This window comes from Dendrobium catenatum, unplaced genomic scaffold (assembly GCF_001605985.2).
Source record: "Dendrobium catenatum unplaced genomic scaffold, ASM160598v2 fragScaff_scaffold_989, whole genome shotgun sequence".
Taxonomy (NCBI): Eukaryota; Viridiplantae; Streptophyta; class Magnoliopsida; order Asparagales; family Orchidaceae; genus Dendrobium; species Dendrobium catenatum.
Window position 1 is genome coordinate 2,583,448 of NW_021319451.1, and position 21,851 is coordinate 2,605,298.

General features: G+C 37.0%; 1 protein-coding gene across 2 annotated transcripts in view; it reads left to right on the forward strand.

The window, feature by feature from the left end:
• Positions 1-11,491, forward strand: part of LOC110100998 (DNA topoisomerase 3-beta) — a 33,669-nt gene extending 22,178 nt beyond the window's left edge. For both annotated transcript variants that reach the window (XM_020828730.2, XM_028697652.1), the window contains 3 exons: positions 3,127-3,306; positions 10,398-11,080; positions 11,161-11,491. In XM_020828730.2, coding sequence (XP_020684389.1) covers positions 3,127-3,306; positions 10,398-11,036 — 819 coding nt within the window. In that variant the 3' untranslated portion in view covers positions 11,037-11,080; positions 11,161-11,491. The remainder of the gene's footprint in view (positions 1-3,126; positions 3,307-10,397; positions 11,081-11,160) is intronic.
• Positions 11,492-21,851: the final 10,360 nt, after the last annotated feature.

Consider the following 21,851-nt stretch of genomic DNA (forward strand, 5'->3'; position numbering starts at 1 on the left):
AAAGTGTATCTTTATATTGAGATGTTGGCTATAGTATCTTAGGATTATTAGGGTGTTGATGTCTTGTAATATTATGAGGAATGTAGGGGAGTATTTGAAAGAGTTTTGAAGAGGTCATATGGGTTTTGGGATTGAGGGAATTATGCTTAAGGCTATAAAGAGGAGATGAATATCGGGAAAGGGGAGAATAAGGCGAAGAAAAAATAATTAAGGACTTACCAAAGTCCTAGGGGATTAAAAACCAAACTTCATAAAAAATTAGAGCAATCATCAAGCGTTTTCATACAAAATTTGCACAAGCAAAAATAAGTTTTCTTTAATGAATTAAAAAGTACAAAATAATGTCCTATTTATAAGTCTTTTCCAAGCTTATGCAACTTTGAAAAGCCTTAGTAGTCAATTAAATATTAGCGCATAGGTTAGTGACTTGTCCTAATACAAAGGAAAGAAAGATGAAAAAAATAAATTAAAATTTGAAGCTTTCAAATATATGAAAATTCATATTGACCCAATAAGTCAAGTAGAGTGATCCTGAAATCAAGTCATTTATAAAGATTTTTTTTGCTTCCTCAATTGGTATGGCTCTACATTGTCATTGTCAGATCCTAACCCTGGATGAAAAAGTGAAGGGTTGTGTTAGGTAATCGAAAGCTAGGTAAAATTTGTCGAATAATCATGACTTGACTGGTATGGCCCACCTACCCATCAAGAGCCCTTAAATAAAGCTTCTTAATTATTCTTCCATAATTTTATGAGTATTATAGGTCATCCATGGGCTTGCATGGGTAGTTGTACATGATAAATGACCCAAATCTTGACACAGAGCCTTTATTTGTGACATTGTCCTTGACTTTTGTCTTGATTTTGCATCAGTCAAAAAGCATTGATTTTGCATCAGTCTACTCTTAAAAGAACACAAATTTAGATAGATTGCATGCCAACATGGGCTTGCATGCCTAATGGCTTTAAGCATACATGCTTGATGGCCTTATTGCATGCATACCTGATGGATTGCATGCTTAATAGCCATACAAGCCTATGCATGTAGGCTTTAATAAAAGGGATGGCATGGCTATGGAAGGGCTTGACAAAAATTCAAAAAAAAAAAACGATAAGTGCTTGAGAAAGATTATACAAGGGCTTGGTCAGTCTATCCCTTTGCTTTGGTATCTGACTCTAGCCCATGACTATAAGTTGCTCAAATTCTAGGCTAGCCAACTGAGAGCTTGACTAGATAACGGAGAGCTTGACAAGGCCACTCAAGGACTTGATACAAGTCAGACTCTTCTGTAATCTTGCTAAGAGCTAGACATCTCCAGCCCTCGAGTAGTTTAGCAATTGCAAAGGAATTAAAAAAAAAAAAAATGTCTTTCTTACGATGTAGTGATATGTAAATATACACAGCCCAATTTTTCTTAAGAATCAATACGATTCTAGAAGTTACTACTACCAATAATTACAACAACAACAATAACATCAAGTCTTTATCCTATTATGTGGGATATGCTACATGAATCATTTTTCTTCATTATGTCTTGTTAAGAGTCAAATAATATCATTAATTGCAACAAATAAAAAATCCTTCAATATAAAATTTTTGTCATTTTAGTTTATAGATTTTCTCCTACTATACAACAACAACATCAAACCTTTATCCCGCTACGTGGGGTCGGCTACATGAAAGTCAATAATTCGTACAATCTTGTGCGTCACCCGTATTCTTAAAAATAAGAATCAACAAATTCATTTTCCACTCATCTGACATCTTTTTAGCCTTCAAAATAATATTAAAAAGTTTAGTAAGCCAAGAAATTCCTTCATCTCCTAAGCATTTACACAGTTCTATTGGAATATCATCAGGTACAACAGCTTTTTCAGACTTCATTTTCTTTAAAGCCTCACTAACTTCGGTTTTACTAATACGCATAAAAATAAAAATCTTTATTTTCATTTAGAATTTTAAGATCACTAAAGTCAATCATATTCTCACAATCTTTATTGAAATGTTTAGCAAAATATCTCATCCACCTTTTTTTAATATCTTCTTCAAATAAAAGTACTTTTTTTATTTTCATACTTAATATGCTTCATTTGCACTAAATTTTTACTACTCATATCTCTTTGTTTGACTAACATATACATATATCTTTCGCCCTCCTTTGTATCTAATTTTTTATATAAATCATTAAAAGCTAAAATCTTTGCATCGCATATTGCTTTCTTAGACTCCTTACGGGCCTTTTTATATCTTACTTAGTTATCAGAGTTTTTACATTTAAATCAATTTTTATAACAAATCTTCTTATTTTTTATCTTATCTTACATATTTTTATTCCACCAACTATTTTTATTATTATGAATTTTTCTTTGATACTCCAAGAACATATTTTTCAACATTCTTAATATCACTAACTATTTTTTCTTATATAATATTTGATTCCTCATGCATAAACAAAATCTTAAGATCTATAATATTACTCTAAAAAATATTTTTACTAATATTCTTGAAAAGCCCCCATCTAATCTTAGAACAATGTTTTACTTTATTTTTTATATTCTACCTCTTCGTCTTAACGTCCATAACTATTAAGCAATGTTGGGTACATAAACTTTCACTCGGAATAATTTTACAATCTAAACAATCTTTTTTTCTTATAAGAAAGTAATCAATCTAAGTTTTTCTATATCCATTATTATAAGTGATTAGAGTTTATTCTCTTTTCTTAAATAAGGTATTAGCAATTGCAAAGTTATAAGCTATAGAAAAATCTAATTGGTCTTACCAATTGTTTGGATTGATTGTTGCTTTAAATTTTATATCAGTAGATTTCACTTGAACATTCTCATATTTTATATTTTGTATTTCCATATTTTCTTAGAAATTTGTGCTAATAATAATTTAATTTGAGATTTGGGATTACTTTAGAAATATAGTTCCCCCCATTTTATATTCACCACCACCATGACCAACATCAGGTATTTAATGATTTCTTTTTGTTGCTTTCAACTTTGTCAACTTAGCCAATTTGCTTGCAGAGGATCGAGTATGCGATTAACACTTAATATTGCATTTTTTAGATGTGGCATCTTGAATTTCATTTTTGACAATGGATTTATTTGTAACAGATTGAAAATATGGATGCACTCTTTGAAGCGCAATTCTCAACCTTGGCTGAATCTGGACGTTTGCTCAGCAAGTGTGGAAAATGCACCCGATACATGAAATTCATTTCAACTCAACCAGCACGGTTGTACTGTACCAGTTGTGAGGAGGTTTATAATCTCCCTCAAAATGGCTCCATTAAGGTAAATTTATTCATTTCTGGCACTCCAATTCTAGGATATAATTAGTTTAGATAGGAAATCTATTGTTTTGCTTGGGATTTTTCTCTCAGGACAAAGTTCATAGTTCCATATGGTTGGAATGAGAGGCCGAGGTTTACATTATTTTTGAAGTGCTACAAACTAATGTTTTGAATCTATCTAGGAACACATGAGATTATTTATCTTTGCTATCCGTACTTTTCATAGTGTCTTTCTATGGTTGGTTTATCTCGTTACATACTGAGGTGTCTAACTTCTGTGCTTAACTCCTGGTCAAACTTTCAGACTTAGGGTAGACAATTATAACTTTCCATGTATGTGCTTGCCTTCAGATCATCTTTTTTACTTTGTTTCCATCTGGGTAGTACTATAAAAAAACAGGTTATTTATCAATTTTTATTACTGTCTAATCTGAGCATGATGAAGGCATTATATGAAGTCATCAAAGCAATGCATAATTTACTGTTTTTAAACTCCATTGGAATTGGCCTTTGAAAATCAGAGAGCCCAAGTTTTAGGACTCATTTATTTTTTGGGACTTCAAATGAACTTAATCATAAACTGTTAAATTCAGAGAATTTGAGAAGAAAAGGCCTAATTTTATTACACAAAATTATCCTATTTATAGATCTATACAATATGTCTTAATAAAGAAACATATAACTACAGAATCATGCATAATTGCCTTAATATAATCCTTTATAAATCAGCCACCCAAATATAGAAGGAGATCGGTGTGATTCAGGTGAGCCTCCCACGGATCCCCATGCTGGCTGTGGGATTAAGGGCCAAGAGATGGTCGAAGTTTAACAACGTGATCTAGGTTAGCTTCCCATGGATTCCTATGTTGTCTGTGGGATCAAGGGCCAAGGAATGGTTGGGATTTTAACTCTTCCCCTCAACCTGGGGGATACAGATCTAACATTCCCAGCTTGGTAATTAATCCCAAAAAAGTAGAGTTATCAAGTCCCTTGGTGCACCATAGAGTTCTTCATTTGGTCAAAACTTTGGGAGAAATTAGCTTCAGACATTGTGGTGACAAAAGGTAGTAATGAAGGCTATATTAAGCAGGGCAGCAATAAATGCTACATTGGTTATAGATAGGATAACAACCACAAGAGAAGGCCAGCAATGAAGGCATGGCAGTAGGAAAAAAATATGTTCTTAGGGTTGTGACAAGCTTCAAGGATAGCAGTAGAAAATGTCTCAAGCGGCTCAGCACTTGGCAAGCAAATCTCCTCCCTTCCGATTTAGCCAACCTTCAGCCCAATGCAAATTAGTCATCTAACTCCACCCAAACACTCATATTCGATCGACCCCGTGCTAATGCACGGAAGGCCTATGATCCCTCTGGTTTAATCGTAGGAAGAAGTGGAGATCTTGCACTCTTGCTTCTCCTGACCCTAGACCCTTACGAGAGGGTACTCTTAGCTATTTCCATATACACACAAGAGAAGGTCATGTGCTCAACTTCTGTCACTTCTGCTCGGTCTACTCTAGACGTTGCACTCAAGAGGAGCCCTCCTGCTCGATCTCTCCTCGGTCTTAGACGCACAAAGGAAGCATAAGGACCAATATTTCTTAGAATTATGACAATAAAGACCGATGGTGGGAATAGGGGCGGAGCCAGGATTTTTCTCAAGTTGGGGCACAAATCATTGAAGTAAAAAAATCCCTCAACCTTTTTCATCCGGGCTTGAGACCGGCATGGACGGTTTTAAAAAAAAAATTTTAATCATTTGATTCATTAGAAAAAAGATAAAACATATGATAAACAAAAAAAGCTTACAATTGAGAACAATAATTTTTGAGATTCTTCTTAACTATCATCTATAATTTCTCCCGTCGAGTCTTCATTTTTTAAAATCGTTGCACAATCAAGCTGTTGTCAATACTATTAAATATATCTTTTTCAATATAAGTAAGTAAACAATCATTCATCCAAGAGTCCCCCATACGATTGTGTAAATGATTCTTTATAATATTCATTGCTGAAAATGCTCGTTCAACTGTTGCTGTAGCAATTGACAATGTCAGAGCAAGCTTTATAAGTAAGAACACCAAAGGATAAATGTCATTCTTCCTAGTCTCCACCATTTTTTGAGCAAGTTCTCCAAGTCCTTTTAAACTCATAAATGCATCATTCGATTTCATATCAACAATGAAATTCTCAATTTGGATGTCTAGTATAATGAGATACATTTCTGAAAAATCTGACGGATAAAATTTTGCAAGACGTAGCAATCGTTCTTTATCAAAAACTGAAAATGTTTGGCACGGATTCAAACATGTCATACACATAAGTAATTCAGTATTAATTTCATCAAATCTGTTGTTGAGCTCTTGAAGTTGCATATCTATAACAGTGTAAAATAATTCGATTTGATAATGATGTGTGTTTGTTATACTTTCAGTACGACGCCTTGATCTTCCTCGCAGTACAAATGTATCAGTCATGTTTGGAATATTTATGTTTTTCTTCTCACAAAATAATCCAAGTTCCTTAAAAAAATTTTTCCACCCATCATTTCTCATATTTTGAAGTCTTTGTTTAGAAACTTTGATCAAAGTCATGGCATTTATAATGTCTTGATCCTTTTTTGCAGTACTTGTGATAACTCATTTGTAACTCTCAATATAGTCTTCATCATATGCAAATTGAAAACGAATTCAAAAGTTTGCATGGTTTCAAGTAGGGAATAAGCTTCGCCTTTCTGCTCACTGCTAGATCCCTCATGTATCAATATCTCAAGAACCTCTGTTATAGATCCATATAAAAGAATTAAACTGATCAGTGAGTTATAATGGGAACCCCAACGAGTGTCTCCTGGCCTTTGAAAAGCAATTTCTTGATTTAAACCTCTACCTTTGGTAATATCTCCACTTTCTAGTTGCTCAAGTATTTTGTCATAATGCTTTCCTCTTAGCATATCTCTTATTTTGCTTGAACAACCAATGATATTTAACAAACTAGTCACACTATTAAAAAAGGAAGCAACTAGGACATGATTCTTTGCGACTGCAACTAATGCTAATTGAAGTTGGTGTGCAAAATAATGCACATAATAAGCTGAATAATTTTCTTTCATGATTAATGTTTTCAGTCCATTAAATTCACCTCGCATGTTACTTGTTCCATCGTAACCTTGACCACGTAGTTGTGCCACACTTAACCCATATTTTGAAAAAAGTGATTCAATAGCCAACTTTAGTGTTAGAGCTGAAGTGTCCTCAACATGAACGATCCTAATAAAACGCTCAATAGTACAACCGTGTGAATCAACATAACGTAATGCAACAGCAACTTGTTCTTTAATTGATACATCACGAGATTCATCAAGTAAAATAGCAAATACATTATTTCTTAGTTCATTGATAATGACATTCGAAACCTCAATTGCTGCAGCTTCTGTGATTTCTTTCTGGATTTCTGGAGCTACTAGTTTATTATTTCGAGGAGCGTTTTCCAACACAACTTTATTGATATCTTCATTATGTCTAGCAAGAAAACGCAAAAGTTCAAGAAAGTTTCCTTGATTCTCTGAATTCTCAGATTCATCATGTCCACGGAATGCTAAACCTTGTTGCAAAAGGAAACGTACACAATCAACGCTTGCATTTAATCATGTACGATAATCTTTGCGATTTTGATCTGAAGGTCTTTCAAAAGCAAATCTGATATCTCTTTCTTGATTCATTAGGTCTTCACATTTACGTCTAGCAATGTTGTGTGCACTGTTGATATTACCAACATGAACATGAAATCTATCATTTTTTTTCCAATTTCTAAAACCCTTCATGTCAAAACTATCTCCGCCAGACTATTCACCATTTTGAGGTCTATACAAATAACAAAACAAACCAATGCTGCATCTTTGCTTGTACTATATTCTAACCAAGTCTTGTGTTCATCAAACCATGCAGGATTAAATCTACGTAATTTATCTCCAAATTTTGTACATGGGAATTCATGATCACGTGGTTGGCATGGTCCTTTCAGCAAGTAATGTCTGCGCACACTATCCCTCTCATTAGGATGAAAATCCATAATTATTTTTCTCAATGCAGGATCGGCAGGGATATCAGCTAAATTTGTTTCTACAAAAACTGATTGAATTTGAGTGTTTTTTTCCAAGGAAAAAAGTTTCTGATCATCTCATTCGAATTTTCTTTTGAAATACCTTTCCATTTCTAATTTTAATAACAACTAGTTTAAGAATTTTATACTTACATAAAAAAAATAATGCTATTAAATTGATTAATAACTAAAATATATACCTGTCAATTGTTACAGATTAGTAGAATACTCAGAAGTCAGAATTCTGTATCCACATAATTCTCCTCAAATTCCAATATCACCTCAATCTACAAAGCCATCACAAAAAATCAGCCCACATATAGACAAACTGCACAGATAAAAAAAAATGCATATGGTTTCGATGGATAAAGTAGGAGTAGATAAAAAAAATGCATCTGAATAAATAAGTCCAAGCAATAATATACATGTAATTTTCGAAGAAAAAAATGTAAAAAATGTCAATACTTTCTAGCTTCTAAGACACTAAATCAAAATGGGGTGAAATAAAAAAGCAACAGAAATCAGCTTCCAACCATAAAAAGCCAATAATTTTTCTACCGCAACAGCGAAACTGCTTCAATCACTCAATGGAAAAGAAAAAAAACTTCTAAAAAGGTCTGTAGTCAGCAAATACAAAATACTAGGGAGCAGGCGAGCAGCGGCGGCTTCCGCCTATGCGATTCTTACCGCCGAGCATGCAAGTCTACGCGATCCTCCTTATCTTTCGCCGTCTGGTCGCAAGAGAGAAATATTTTGAACTTTTTGAGTTTCGTCCCTTTTGGTTTCCCGTCCTAGCGGTAATTTTAGAGCCAAAAACCCTAAATTTTGCTTTAAGTTATAATTAGATAGTAATAAATATATTAAATAAGACATTAAGTAAAAAGTTCAGTGGGGGCACGTGACCCCAGTGCCCCCAACGTAAATCCGCCCCTGGGTGGGAATCTACATTCCACATAATTCTAACAATAAAGACTGGTGGTGGGAACCTGTATTCTTCAAAATTTTGGCAATAAAGGCCAATGTAGGAACCTGTATTCCTCGGAATTCCAACAATAAAGGCTAATGATAGGAACATTTATTCCTCAGAATTCCGATAATGATGGTCGATGGTAGGAACTTGTATTCCTTAGAATTTTGCAATGAAGGCTAGTGGTGGGAATTTGTATTCCTTAGAATTTCGATAATGAAGGCCGGTGATGAGAACCTAGAGAACCAGCAAGTGCCAGCTCCTTCAAGGTAGAATAAAGTGCTTCTAATCTCTTTATAGCCTCACCCTCGATATCCACGATCGACTTCCTACTTAGGGAAGTAGTGCACTTCACCATCTGCATGTTCACCAACTCTTCGGTCATCGTAAGCACGAACTGGACTGTAGTAGTGAATTGTTTTACCACCAAGAAAGCCATATTTTTCCCTACCACACGCATCATCTGGGAAACTCCACATATCAAGACTGTTCCATCGACGAGCTTCAAATCTAGCAAACTGACTTCAGTCCAAATCCGACCGGCAAGGTTCTCAATGACGATTCTGTTAGCGATACTGAAGGAGGTGAGAACGTGGGTTACGAAGTGGTGTTCGTCCGATTTGAGGTATTGATCCCAATAGTGGAGATCTTGGGAGAGGTTGACTTCTTTTACTATCTTGAAATAGGCTTTGGCCTTCTTGTACATCCCCCAGATTTGAGGGTAGCGGATCCGAAACATGCAGAAGCAGTCGGGATTTGGGGGCAAGCAGGGGTTCTTCAAGTGGAGGATTTGATGGCATGTATAATAGCTCTTCAACCACTTGTTCCTTGCTCTGTTCGGCTCCAGCACACAAACGAGTGTCGGTCGTCCTCGCTCAGGCACACATGCAGACAGTTCCTTCTCTCTCCCTCTCTTGATCCTCTTCTTCACTTAGTTAAGGCTCTCAGGTAGGCACGCATGAGAGGGGTCTCGTGTGCCTTCTCTAGCCGCACGCAGATGATCGAAAGGGGAAGCCCTCTCACTTGCTCAGTTGCTCTGGACGACGCGAGTAGGAAGCAGAACGAAAGAGCGGGCTCGCCCTTGATCAAACACAGCATTGAGCGCAATCCCGCTCAATTAGCTCTGAATTACATGTGCAGAATCTTCTGACCGCACATCTTTCTTGTCCCATTCTGTCACATGCATACAAGAGGGGTTTACGAGACGTTCGTTCCTCTCGATTGAACGCAGAGACCGCGGGGTTCTCGCTCGACTCCTCCATACGAGATGCACTAGACGTTTGTCTCTCTCGATCAAACAAAGAGACTGCAGGATGAGGCACTCTCTTGGTTGGACGTACACAGGAACGAACAAAAAGTTCGACAAAAAAAAAAAAAACTCAGAATTCCAATCAAGGCAATGAAGGCTCTAATACCATATTAAATTCAGAGAATTTGAGAGGGAAAATACTTAATTTTATTACACAAAACTTTCCCTATTTATAGATCTATACATGGTGTCTTTATAAAAAAACAAATAACTACATAATCATGTATAATTGACTTGATATAATCCTTCCCAAATCAGCCACCCAAATATAGGAGATCGGCATGATCCAAGTGAGCCTCCCACGGATCCTCGTGCTGGCCGTGAGATCAAGGGCCAAGAGATGGTTGAGATTTAACAGTGTGATCTAGGTGAGCCTCCCATAGATCCTCATTTTGTCCGTGGGATCAAGGGCCAAGAGACGGTTGGAATTTTAACATAAACTCACAAACATGTATTTACAAAACCCGAGATCTTCTAGGCTACATGGTTTTGGGATTTTCATTGTGATATTCAGATTATATAATTTATTATGTTAGGGAATATAAGCATTTTATCATTTATGGTATGCATATTAAAATAGATTCCTTTTTTTTTTAATATGATAAGTTTCAAATGAGATTGATATTAAATTTTTACGTTGCTCAAGCTTCTGTATCAATACCTTTTTTTTCTTAAAATATCTTTTGAAGAAATTTTGCTGACGAGTTTGCATCTTTTAGCTATACAAGGAATTTGCATGCCCTCTAGACGGCTTTGAGCTGGTACTCTTCTCCATGTCTGGTTCCGATGGAAAGTCCTTTCCTCTCTGTCCCTATTGCTACAATTCCCCCCCATTTGAAGGAATCACCACTCTATTTGGTTCCATTAAGCTTGGGAATTCTGGAAAACTAGGCAAAGGAGCAGGCATGCCCTGCTTTCTTTGTCCTCATCCAACATGTCGACACTCCATGATTACACAGGGAGTATGTGCTTGCCCTGAGTGCAGTGGGACACTTATCCTTGATCCAGTCAGTGCTCCCAAATGGAGACTCTACTGCAACATCTGTAATTGCATGGTCTCCCTTCCACAGGGCGCGCATCGAATCTCAACCACTAGCAACAGATGCCCTGATTGTGATTCCTTAATCATTGAAGTAGACTTCAATAAGAAGACAACACCTCTAAGTGATGGAGCTACATTGTATTCTGGCTGCATATTGTGTGATGAATTGCTGCATTCTCTCATTGAAATGAAGCACGGCAAGTCGTTCTTTAGTCGAGGAAGAGGTAGAGGAAGAAGTCGAGGAAGAGGTGGCAGGGGTCGAGCTAGAGGTGGCTCAAAGAATGATGATCCGAAAATGAGCTTTCGAGATTTCTAAAAGGAATAACTGGTTCATTCATGCATTCTATTTATTGCTTCCTGGTTAGTCTTTCCTTTATCCTTCTCCCAATTCTCCTTTGTTGGCTTACTGATTGTCTAATTCTATTTTCGGTTTGTTCTAGTGATGTCAAGGAACAAGAATTGAAGGATTTGGTGATTTCGTTACTAAGTGAAACTGAAAATATCAAGATCTATCCCTATGTTTAGGGCTATCACAGCCTTAGAGCATTAAATGCTTCCAAAAAGCTCTCCCTACGGACTTGCAGAAGTTGTATTATTTGTACAGAATGTCTTCATATCATTATCATCCTGTAAGAACCGGAAAGGCTAGCAATACTATCTGGTGTTTATGCAATTTGAATAGCTTAAAATTGTTTATTCATTTGCCTTGACATTTCCTTTATTTCATTTTCATAATTTTTTATGTCAGAAGTATATAACTGTGTTTAAACATTTGCATGTTTTGTGGAAGATTATCTGGGTTTCTTTTTTATTGTAAGCTAAATCTAGGTTTTAAATTTTGGTTTCAGTTTCCATGGTTTTGGCAGGTTTGCTCGGGATTCAATTTTGCTTGTTTCAACATAGTTTCATCCCCAAAACTGTCGAAACCAATTGAAGCAAAAAAAAAAAAAAAGCTACATTGATCCAAATTTTCCCAAAGTGTTAGACCTGAAACAATCCAGCCTGGACTGGTTCTGGTTTACACCTGCCAGTCCAGACAAGGAGGGGCGGACATAAAGGGGAGGGGGGGGAGTCTTGGTGGGGCCCAAGGCTTAATTAAACATTGTTTGAGAGGAAAAATTGGAATTAGGGGCAGTTTAGGGATTATGTAATGTTCTCTTTGCTTTACTTAGTCTCTCTGATTAGTGTTTGGGGAGAATCTTGAATTAGAATAAAAAATTTGAGATATCTTGGGTGCTTGGGTTCTAGTCGCTTGGCTAGAGATTAGGAGAGTCGTTTCTTCCTCTCGAATTGAAAAAGCTTGTATCGTTGTTGTTTTTCTTTGTTCTTTAGTGAAATCCATCGTGTCTCTCAAATTTATAGTTTTTCTTAAGTTGTTTGTTAGACCGGTCCAGTCGGTCCGCACGGGACTGGTCCATCGCAACAAACGCGAGATCTCCGCCTCCTGCGGAATCAGGCTGTCTGAACGCCCAAGCGGAGCTTTTTAGGAAGAATTTTTTAGGGATTTGGAAGGGAAATTTGAATGTAGGGACTCTTTAGGGATTTCCTTTTGATTTGCATGCATTAAAGACTTTGTTTTCCTAGGGTTATGGCATCTTGAATTTGACTGAAATTTGAGGTCTCTTAGATTTTAGGTTTCCTTTGGGCTCCAGCGGCGTCTAGAGATTTGGGAGAGAAATATCCTCCTCTCGAGTAGAGGTCAATTGTATCTTGGTATTTTCCGTTTCCATTTTATCAAATATTACAAATTATCTACTGTTTTCCTACTTTTGTGTGAATTTTTGTGGAGAATTCTCGCTGTTTTTCGAAGATTAATAGGAAACATTTGAGATCTTCTAGTGATTCATATCATTGTTGTTGCTCAATTGCTGTTTTTCATCCGAAGACAGCAGATTTTCTGCTTGGAGGTAACTACTTCCTTCAGACTCCTGCATTATGTTTCTTTTCTCTGAAGAAAATTTGATTTATTAACACATACATGCAGGTATTTGCCATCTAAACTAGGTGATTCAAGTAAGCAGGTAAAATCTAAGCTGTCAAAAATTACTGTTCAGCCCTGGTAAACTACATTACCATTATTCATATCATTAATTAGGCTAATATTCATCATCAATTTTCCCACCTGCAGCTCTAATCTAATCTCATGGATACCTCTGTGAGCTTCATTCTGTGAGACTCACCCTTTTCAGGTAGGACGTGAGCACTGGAGCAGGCTCTTTCGGCTCAAAAACTGATGTGAATCCAGTGCTTTGTATTAAGCGTTATATGGGTAATAAACTGATTCATTTTTTAAGCTGGAAAGTTTAAGATTTGATTGATGTGTTAGTTTTTAGTTACCAAAGCTGGTAGCAGCAACTAGGCAATTTTTTGCTCTTTAAAGTCTCTTGATGGTAATTGTAGTTTCTTCTGTTTGCTTCCAATCTTTCTGCTATTTAAGGAATTCGCAGGCCTTTTACAAGTCTCTTGACAAGATCTTAAGTAATTTCTTTGTATTTTTATTTTGGCATTGATTTTTGTGATGGGTTTTTTAAGGGCAAGGCATTACTATAATGCAATTTGGGCTATAGTTGATAGATTTATAAAGTATGTGCATTTCTTACCCATGTGACATAATGATACAATAGCTAAGGTAGCTCAATTATATGTAATAGTCATTAAGAGATTGTGCAAAGTGTATGAAATTATTGAGTCAGATTGTGATGACAGATTCACTTCAAGGTTATAATGAGGAATCCAAAAAATATTAGTGCAAAACTTAGTTTCATTAGAGCTTATCATCTTCAAATAGAAGGTTAATCTGAGAGGGTGATGTTCTATGATATGCCTTGAAGATGAAATCAGTAAGAAAAGACAGTAAAAATAGCAGAAATTGAGAAATGATGGCTGGTTTTTTGTATTAAAACTTCAACACCAAAATAAGATATAATTATCCACTATTAGAGAGGTAGATCATCCTCCTCCTCCCACTTGACCTAGAAGCCGCTAGGAAGCCCTCAAGAAAACTCCAGAAAAAACTACAGCAAACTCTACAAACAAAATATGAAAAATAAATCTTAAAATCATCCCTAAATAAACTCCTTAATTCCCTCCAAAAACAGCCCCCTTAGTTAATTTTTTTGTATCTTTCCCTATTTCAAAATTAGGATTATTTCCATTCTTATGTCCTCTCATAGTATATTTAATTAAATCTTTGTTGGGCCTTACAATGGGGGCCGAATCTGCTACCTTTTTCCCTTTAACAATACTCCCATCATTAAAATCTACGATGTCCTCAAGGTGGAAGGTCGGAAACTGTCTTCTAATTATCTCATATGGCTCCCATGGGGCGTCATGCTCTTGCACATCCTTCCACTTGATTAGCACCATCCGTGCCCTAGTCTACCCTCTGTGCACCCCCGTTACTTTCAGAGGTTCCAAAATGGCCTTGATGTCCTCTATCAAAGTCGATATTACTGATGATGGTATCTGCTCTCCTATCGCTTTCCTCAATTGTGAGACATGAAATATTGGGTGCAAAGCTGATGAGGGTGGTAGTTTTAAGCGATGAGCTATTGCTCCAATGTGCTCCAATATCTCATAAGGCTCAAATTATCGTTGGGATAACTTCTCATTCCTCCTAGCTAGTGTTTTTTGCCTGTAGAGCCTCAATTTTAAGTAAACTATATATTCGGGTTCAAAGTTTACTTCTCTCCTATGTTCATTAGCTTTCCTCATCATGATCTGTTGGGCTCTCAACAAATGTCTCTTGAGCTCAAAGAATACATTGTCCCTCTCCTTTAAGTACTGCTCTACACTAGACACATGCATGGTGCACTGACCATAATGAATCAGATGGGGTAAGAATCCTGAAAGGAGTGGTCTTCACTGTTGAATGGAACGAGGAATTGTACCAATACTCTACTCAAGCAAGCCACCTTGCCCAACTCTTTGGCATGTCAAATGCAAAATATCTCAAATAGGCCTCTATGCTTTTGTTGGCCACTTCTGTTTGGCCATCTGTCTAGGGGTGATAGGTTGTACTTCTCTTCAGAACTATCCCCTGTAACTGAAACAACTCTCTCCAAAAGTGGTTAAGGAATACCTTTTCCTGTCTGCCACAATGGCTTCTGAAACTCCATACAGGTGCACCACTTTATTTATGAAGACAATAGCCATAGTAACGCTCGTATAAGAGTGCCTCAAGGAAATGAAGTGTGCATATTTGCTCAAATAATCCGTTATTACTAGTATCAACGAAAACCCCTCGGATCGTGGCAATCCCTCGATGAAGTCCATCGTCAAGTCCTCCCATACCCTCTTCGGTAGGGCTAATGGTCGTAGTAACCCTGTTGACGACATGGCCATGTACTTGTGCCTTTGGCACACATTGCATTTAGCTACCCAATCCTCTACATCACGGCACATCCCAAACCAATATAATTATGCTGCTAATCAACTGTAGGGTTTTTGTGCTCCTAAATGCTCCATACCCTCCCACTGCACTGCCATGAAACTCTTATAACAGCTTAGGAATGTATCCTAATAACAACCAACTCCATCACACAATGTTTCCTTCTCAACAGTCAAACACATTAGTCCTACATGATTCACGACATCAATTCTGCTAGTTAAATTGCAACAGTCTAAGATGCCAATTGGCGCAATGCATTAAATCATGAGTTTCATGCCCTATGATCGCAAGCTACATGGAGTTTGGTTCCACCCTCTACGCCAAATGTCTTTGGTTGCAAGTGGATGTTGAAAACCAAGTACATTGTTGATGGAATAATTGATCATCGCAAGGCTCACCTTATAGCCCAAAGTTACAAATAGGAGTGTGGCTTGGAATACATGGAGATGTTTAGCGTAGTTGCAAAAATATGTCAACCATTTTACTCATTATAATTGTATCACTAATAAATGGTCCATTTAATTGAATGTTTTGAATTTTTTTCCTTCATGCCACTCTTAATGAAATGGTGTTTATGTCACAAATTAAAGGGTTCAAGGACTATGAATTCTCAAATTATGTTTGTCTTCTTAAGAAAGCTATATATAGCCTTAAACAAGCTCCTCAATAGTATTTTGTTGCTTTCTTAGGTTTTCTTCAAACTCATGATTTTGTGTTTAGTGTTGCTGATCCTACCCTTATATTTAACAAAGAAAGCATGCAGATGTACCTATTAGTATATGTCGATGATATAATACTTAATGGAAACGATTCCAAAGCTATTGTGGCACTTCTAGATAGCCTTCAACCGAAGTTTCATGTGGAAAATTTGGACCATCTCTCTCTTAATTGGAAATCAATCACGAGATACTATGCATTTCTTGGCAAGACTTTGATTTCTTGTTATGTTAAAAAGCAGAATAAAATGGCCTAGTCAGTCATAGAAGTCAAATATAAGGCTCTTTATTCAAATACTATTGATATCACATCTCAACAACTATTCTGATAGGTAATGCTTGTATTCACAAATAAACCTAACCCAAATCAAGTACCTAAGCAAGGAAATTCTGCTGTCCACAGCGAAAACTCAGCCCAAACAGTGGAAAAAATGAGAGAAACGCAAGGAAAAATCGTAGGGAAACGAAGCAAACACTTTTATTTCAAGAATAGATAAAAAGCACTTGCAAGATACAATTTTCCTTCAATTCGAGAGGAAGAAAAAACTCTTCACTATCTCCGGCAACGCCAAGAGCCAAAGCAAACCCTAGATCTCAAAGAGAAAACTCAAATTCAAGATGAGGTGCCAATTCCCCCCCAATCTCCTAATTAAACAAAATAATCATAAAGGACAATAATGGATTTCCTAAAACAGTCCCCTCATTCAAAATTCTCCCTCCCAAATCAGATTTAAGCCCGCATGGGGCCCATAGGGAGTTCCGCCCCTTGCTCCTGTTTCCGCCCAGCCCGCCTGGCATAAAACCGGACCGGTCCAGTGGGGACCGGTCCACTTGTAACATTACTCCCCTCCCAAAGATTCACCTTGTCCTCAAGGTGAAAGTCTGCAAACTACTGCTTCACCATCTCATAGGGCTCCCAGGTAGCCTCGTAGTCGGGAACTTTCCATTTGATTAACACTTCCTTGGTTCCTTTTTTATTAACTCTTACTCCTTCCAGCTCCATGGGTTCCATTACCACCTCCAAATCCTCTGTCAATGATGCTGGTAGCTCGGGACTGGCTACATGCTCTCCAAGCGCTCTCTTCAACTGTGACACATGGAACACTGAGTGTATGGTGGCGGACGGGGGTAACTTCAGTCGATATGCTACTGCTCCAATCCTCCCGGTGACCTCATAGGGGCCAAAATACCTCGGGGCCAATTTCTCATTTCTCCTATTTGCCACTGTTTTCTGCCTGTAAGGTCCCACTTCAAATTGTATGTCTCTCCTGTGTGTATATGCTCGCTTCTTCATGATTTGTTGTGCCCTTCCCAAATACTTCTTTAACTCCTCCAGCACCTGGTCTCTTTCTTCTAAGTACTGCTCAACTGAAAAGATCGGTGTGTTTCCCTTCCCATAATGCACTAACGGTGGTTCAAACCGCCGGTTTTCACTGTTTTTCCTGTAGTGCTTGAAAGGAGTCATTTGGGATGCCGAGTGATACGAAGTATTATACCAATATTCTGCCCAAGGTAACCATTTGGCCCACTTACGGGGTGTTTCCGAAGCAAAACACCTCAAATAGGTCTCCAAGCTCCGATTTACCACCTTTATCTGTCCGTCGGTCTGTGGATGGTAAGCGGTACTCCTCTTGAGAACGGTGCTCTGCATTCGAAAGAGATCCTTCTAGAACAGACTGAGAAAAACTTTGTCTCTATCTGACACAATTGAAGTAGGGAATCCGTATAATCGCACCACTTCTCTAATAAATGCTGCTGCCACTGAGACCGCGGTGTACGGGTGTCGCAGGAGGACGAAATGGGCATACTTACTGAGGCGGTCCACCACTACCAAAATGACTGTGAATCCCTCTGAGCGAGGTAGGCCATCAATGAAGTCCATGGACACTTCCTCCCAAACTTTATTTGGAAGCTCCAAGGGTTGGAGTAGCCCTCCTGGTGCCATTGCCATATATTTATTTTATTGGCACACCTCACACCTTGCCACCAGCTCTTCCACATCTTTATGCATGCCCTTCTAATAGAGCTTCGCTGCTAGCCTCCTATATGTCTTCTGAACTCCTGAATGGCCTTCAACTGCACCGCCATGAAACTCCTGCAACAGGTGGGGGATGTGATGCCCCAAGATCTAACTTGGAAGAATTATTCTTTTAATCCATTAAACCATCAACTAGCAGAGCTATTTGTAGTCATCAATAAGTATTAAACAGTCTAACAAAAATTCTATAATTTAAATCATCATGGAAATATTTCTATTCATTCCCTAAAAGTTCATTTACAATACTCATGATTTACACAATAATAACGATTCCATCCAGTCATGAGTACAAAAGAATAGCTATAACAAAAAAGAACAAAAACTAGAAGAACTCAGATCAACCTCACACTCCTGCTTCCTTGCCCTGACCTGAAAATATTAACCACATATAATGAGCTTCTAAAAGCCCAGCAGGTCACCAAAAACCTACAACTGAAATCAAAGCACGGTACGGAAATAATATGCATGCCAATCAGTCAAATCAATAACAGTCACTTACACATGATCATTGAATCTATGCATATACGAAAATCAGTAATCAATACATAATCAATAAAATCCACAGTCATGGGTAGAAGAATCGGTAAATTATAAAAAAATTCATAATGCTTAATAAATCAGTACATACGTCAATTCCATCATATCTTAAAAACATCAGTCAAATCCATAGAGAAAATCGTCATATTAGTAATATCAATCAAATAAATATCGTATCAATGGAATCAATCAAATCATTGAATAAAGATATCATCTCCGGTCAATAATATCAATCGGCATGAAATCATATAAAACAATCAAATCAATACATCGTAAGAACAATTGAAATCAAATCAATACAGTAAAAGTATATTCTATATCATGTGTTCAGTGTATCACATGTAGCAGATCAATATTCGGTGTATCAATGAATCAATTGTATCAATAAATCTATAGTATCGATGAATCAATAATATCGGTGTCCATAGTATCAATGAATCAATTCAATATCAATAAATCCGTCGATATAAATAAATGCGTACAGTGATAAATAAATCAATCAGTAACAATAGATCCATTTAATATTAGTAAATACATAAGGTAATCATAAGAACAATACTCTACACATGCATTCTAATACAATAGTCTTACTTAACAAGTACAATCACTGGCTATTAAGGCGTTTTTCAAGGTTAATATCGATGTATCGTTGTATTCGTTGGCTCAATAATAGAGTCGACACTCTTCGCCCGTCAACATAATTTCCTTATGACTCCTAATCATTATATCACGTGATCAATAGAGGATAACACCAAACCCTTTTTAAAGGAAAGCTCGTCGGCCCACCATCCTGTACAGATTAACCAATCTCCAACCAACGGTTCAACTAGTCTTTACTTGTCTTTCAGTAATATAACAGTATTTCAATCATATATCCACATTTGTATACATCTCATTAATGCATTGCAATCAACAAACACATTTTAACTCAATTGAAGAAAATTCTTAAAATATTGTACAGTCGACAGAAATCTCAAACATGATCAAAATACACAGTTTTAGAAAATTACTAGAATCAGATAAAACATCATTTCAAGACTTTACTTGTACTGAAGTAATATTTTTCAACATCCGGATAATTTTCTATTCGATAAAAATTTCACAAAATTCAAAATATCCGATGAAAACTTTCCAGAAAATACTCAAATCGTACAAAATCATTATTTCTATAACATACCAAAAGTTACGCGGTAAAAGTTTCGTCAATACAAAGATATGCAAGAATTTCGGTAACATAAACACAAAACTGAGCAGAAAAATATCAAATCACGAAATCTTCGAAATCAGAAATAGGATTCGGATTCTTTACAGCGAGTCAAACAATTCTTCCAACAGCAGCATCAGATGAAAATCGCTCTGCGGGCTCCAAAACTAAGCATTTTCCTTCATTTTCCTTCTCTTTCTCTCTCCTACTTTTCTCTCTCTTCAAAATATCTCAAACGATCCTTTAATAGAGAAAAGATATTTACGTTCGTCCAGACGATGTTTTCCATTCGTACCAGGATGAAACTCTCTGGACAGATCGTACAGACGATGATGGATTTCATCCCTGGACGATGCTCTCGGGCAAAAATTCATCCCAGACGAACTTAGGTTCATCCCGACGAATCTGCATTTTACTCAGTTCGTACGTACTAACCATACAGATTTTCAAAATTTTCTTCAGTTCGTCCCGTACTAAGGTCAGTTCGTGCATACTAACTGCACCCAAAAATATGAAATTCGGAGGGGTTTTACAATCTACTCACCTTAAAAAAATGTCTTCCTCGACATTTCTCTTAAGAATGCGAGCATAAAATCGATATAAAACAAATCCGTCAAATCAAATCGAATCAAAATTAAAACTATCGAAAATCATACAGTCATACAGTTCATTCAATCACATGTCATTCATTATGCATGATATGTCAAGTCAATCAATTAGTCAAATAAATTTCTTACCAGTAGAACTTTCAGGTTGTTGTTGATCTCATAATACTGTAAACTGTATACACGTGGCATCACTTGAGTAGGTGCAATAGATCGTGGAGCAACGGTTTTCCTCTGACTATCACTGACAGCTTTATCATTTGTCCTATTTATTAATCTTTCACTATATGCTCTTGATCCGACAGTCCTCTGTCTTTCAGTACGTCTAAATTGTCTTGTACCAGAATCAGTTCCTCCTCCAATTTCCTTTTGAGGACAATTTGCTGCTCTGTCCTTGCTGTCCACAGTGAAAACATTGTCCCGTCAATAAGTAACACTGACCTGCATGTCGTCGACCATAATGAATGCACTCGCTGTAGCTGCCAGGAGATGCCACCAATGTAGATCCCTTCGAATCACTATACTTACTTCTCTTATCTCTATCTCTTTCTCTACTTGATTCATCTCTACTCCTCCTGCTGACTTTATATCTCGATGCTGGTGTTGTCAAATCAATTTCTATCAGTCTGGCCTGCTCTATCAACTCAAAAAACTCATAAATCCGTAACGGTACTAGAGGATGTCTTAACTCTCTGTTCAATCCTTACAGAAATCTATAGCATTTTTTTCAGCAATGGGAATCAAATGAGAAGCGTACCTAGCAAGAGCGGTAAACTCAGTCTCGTACTACATCATTGTCTTGCGTCCTTGTTCCAACTTAATAAAAGCTTCTTGCATTTGTCGTTGGGCTGATGGAGGTACAAACCACATTTATCTTCTCTTAAAATTTCTCTCTCTGTTGTCCAATCCAGCATCTCTCTGCTGTCCAATCCACCATCTCTCTGCTTCTCCTTCAAATAGAAACATAGCCGAGGGCACCTTCCGGCTTTCTGGACACTGCATGCTGTCAAAGATCTTTTCTATCCTCATTAACCAATCTTCAGTAGCCTGAGGTCCTACAGCTCCTTTGAACAACGGAGGCTTCAACTTATGAAATATCTATAAATGCTTATCTACTTCTTCTTCTTTACTTCCAGCTAACTTACTCTGTGCATCTCTCATTACATGTGCTATAACAGTAGCCAACTGCATCATACTTTCTGAAGGTACTGGAGCTGCATTGTGTTGCTCATTTGGCACATTTGATTCTGGATTATCCATTTAACTTTTCACCTGCATAGTTCAGTATAATCTGAATGACACACTCATGCAACTATGTATGCAAGATGATACACTTGAAACTACCCATTCTACCCAACTCTTAACCAAATCCTATAGCTCTGGTAATAATCAATTCTTCCAATAACACTGCTCGATACCAAAAATTTTGTGATGTGCCAAGATCAGACTTGCAAGAATTATTCTTTTAATCCATTAAACCATCAACTAGCAGAGCTATCTGTAGTCATCAATAAGTATTAAACAGTCTAACAAAAATTCTATAATTTAAATCATCATAGAAACATTTCTATTCATTTCCTAAAAGTTTATTTACAATACTCATGATTTACACAATAATCACGATTCCATCCAGTCATGAGT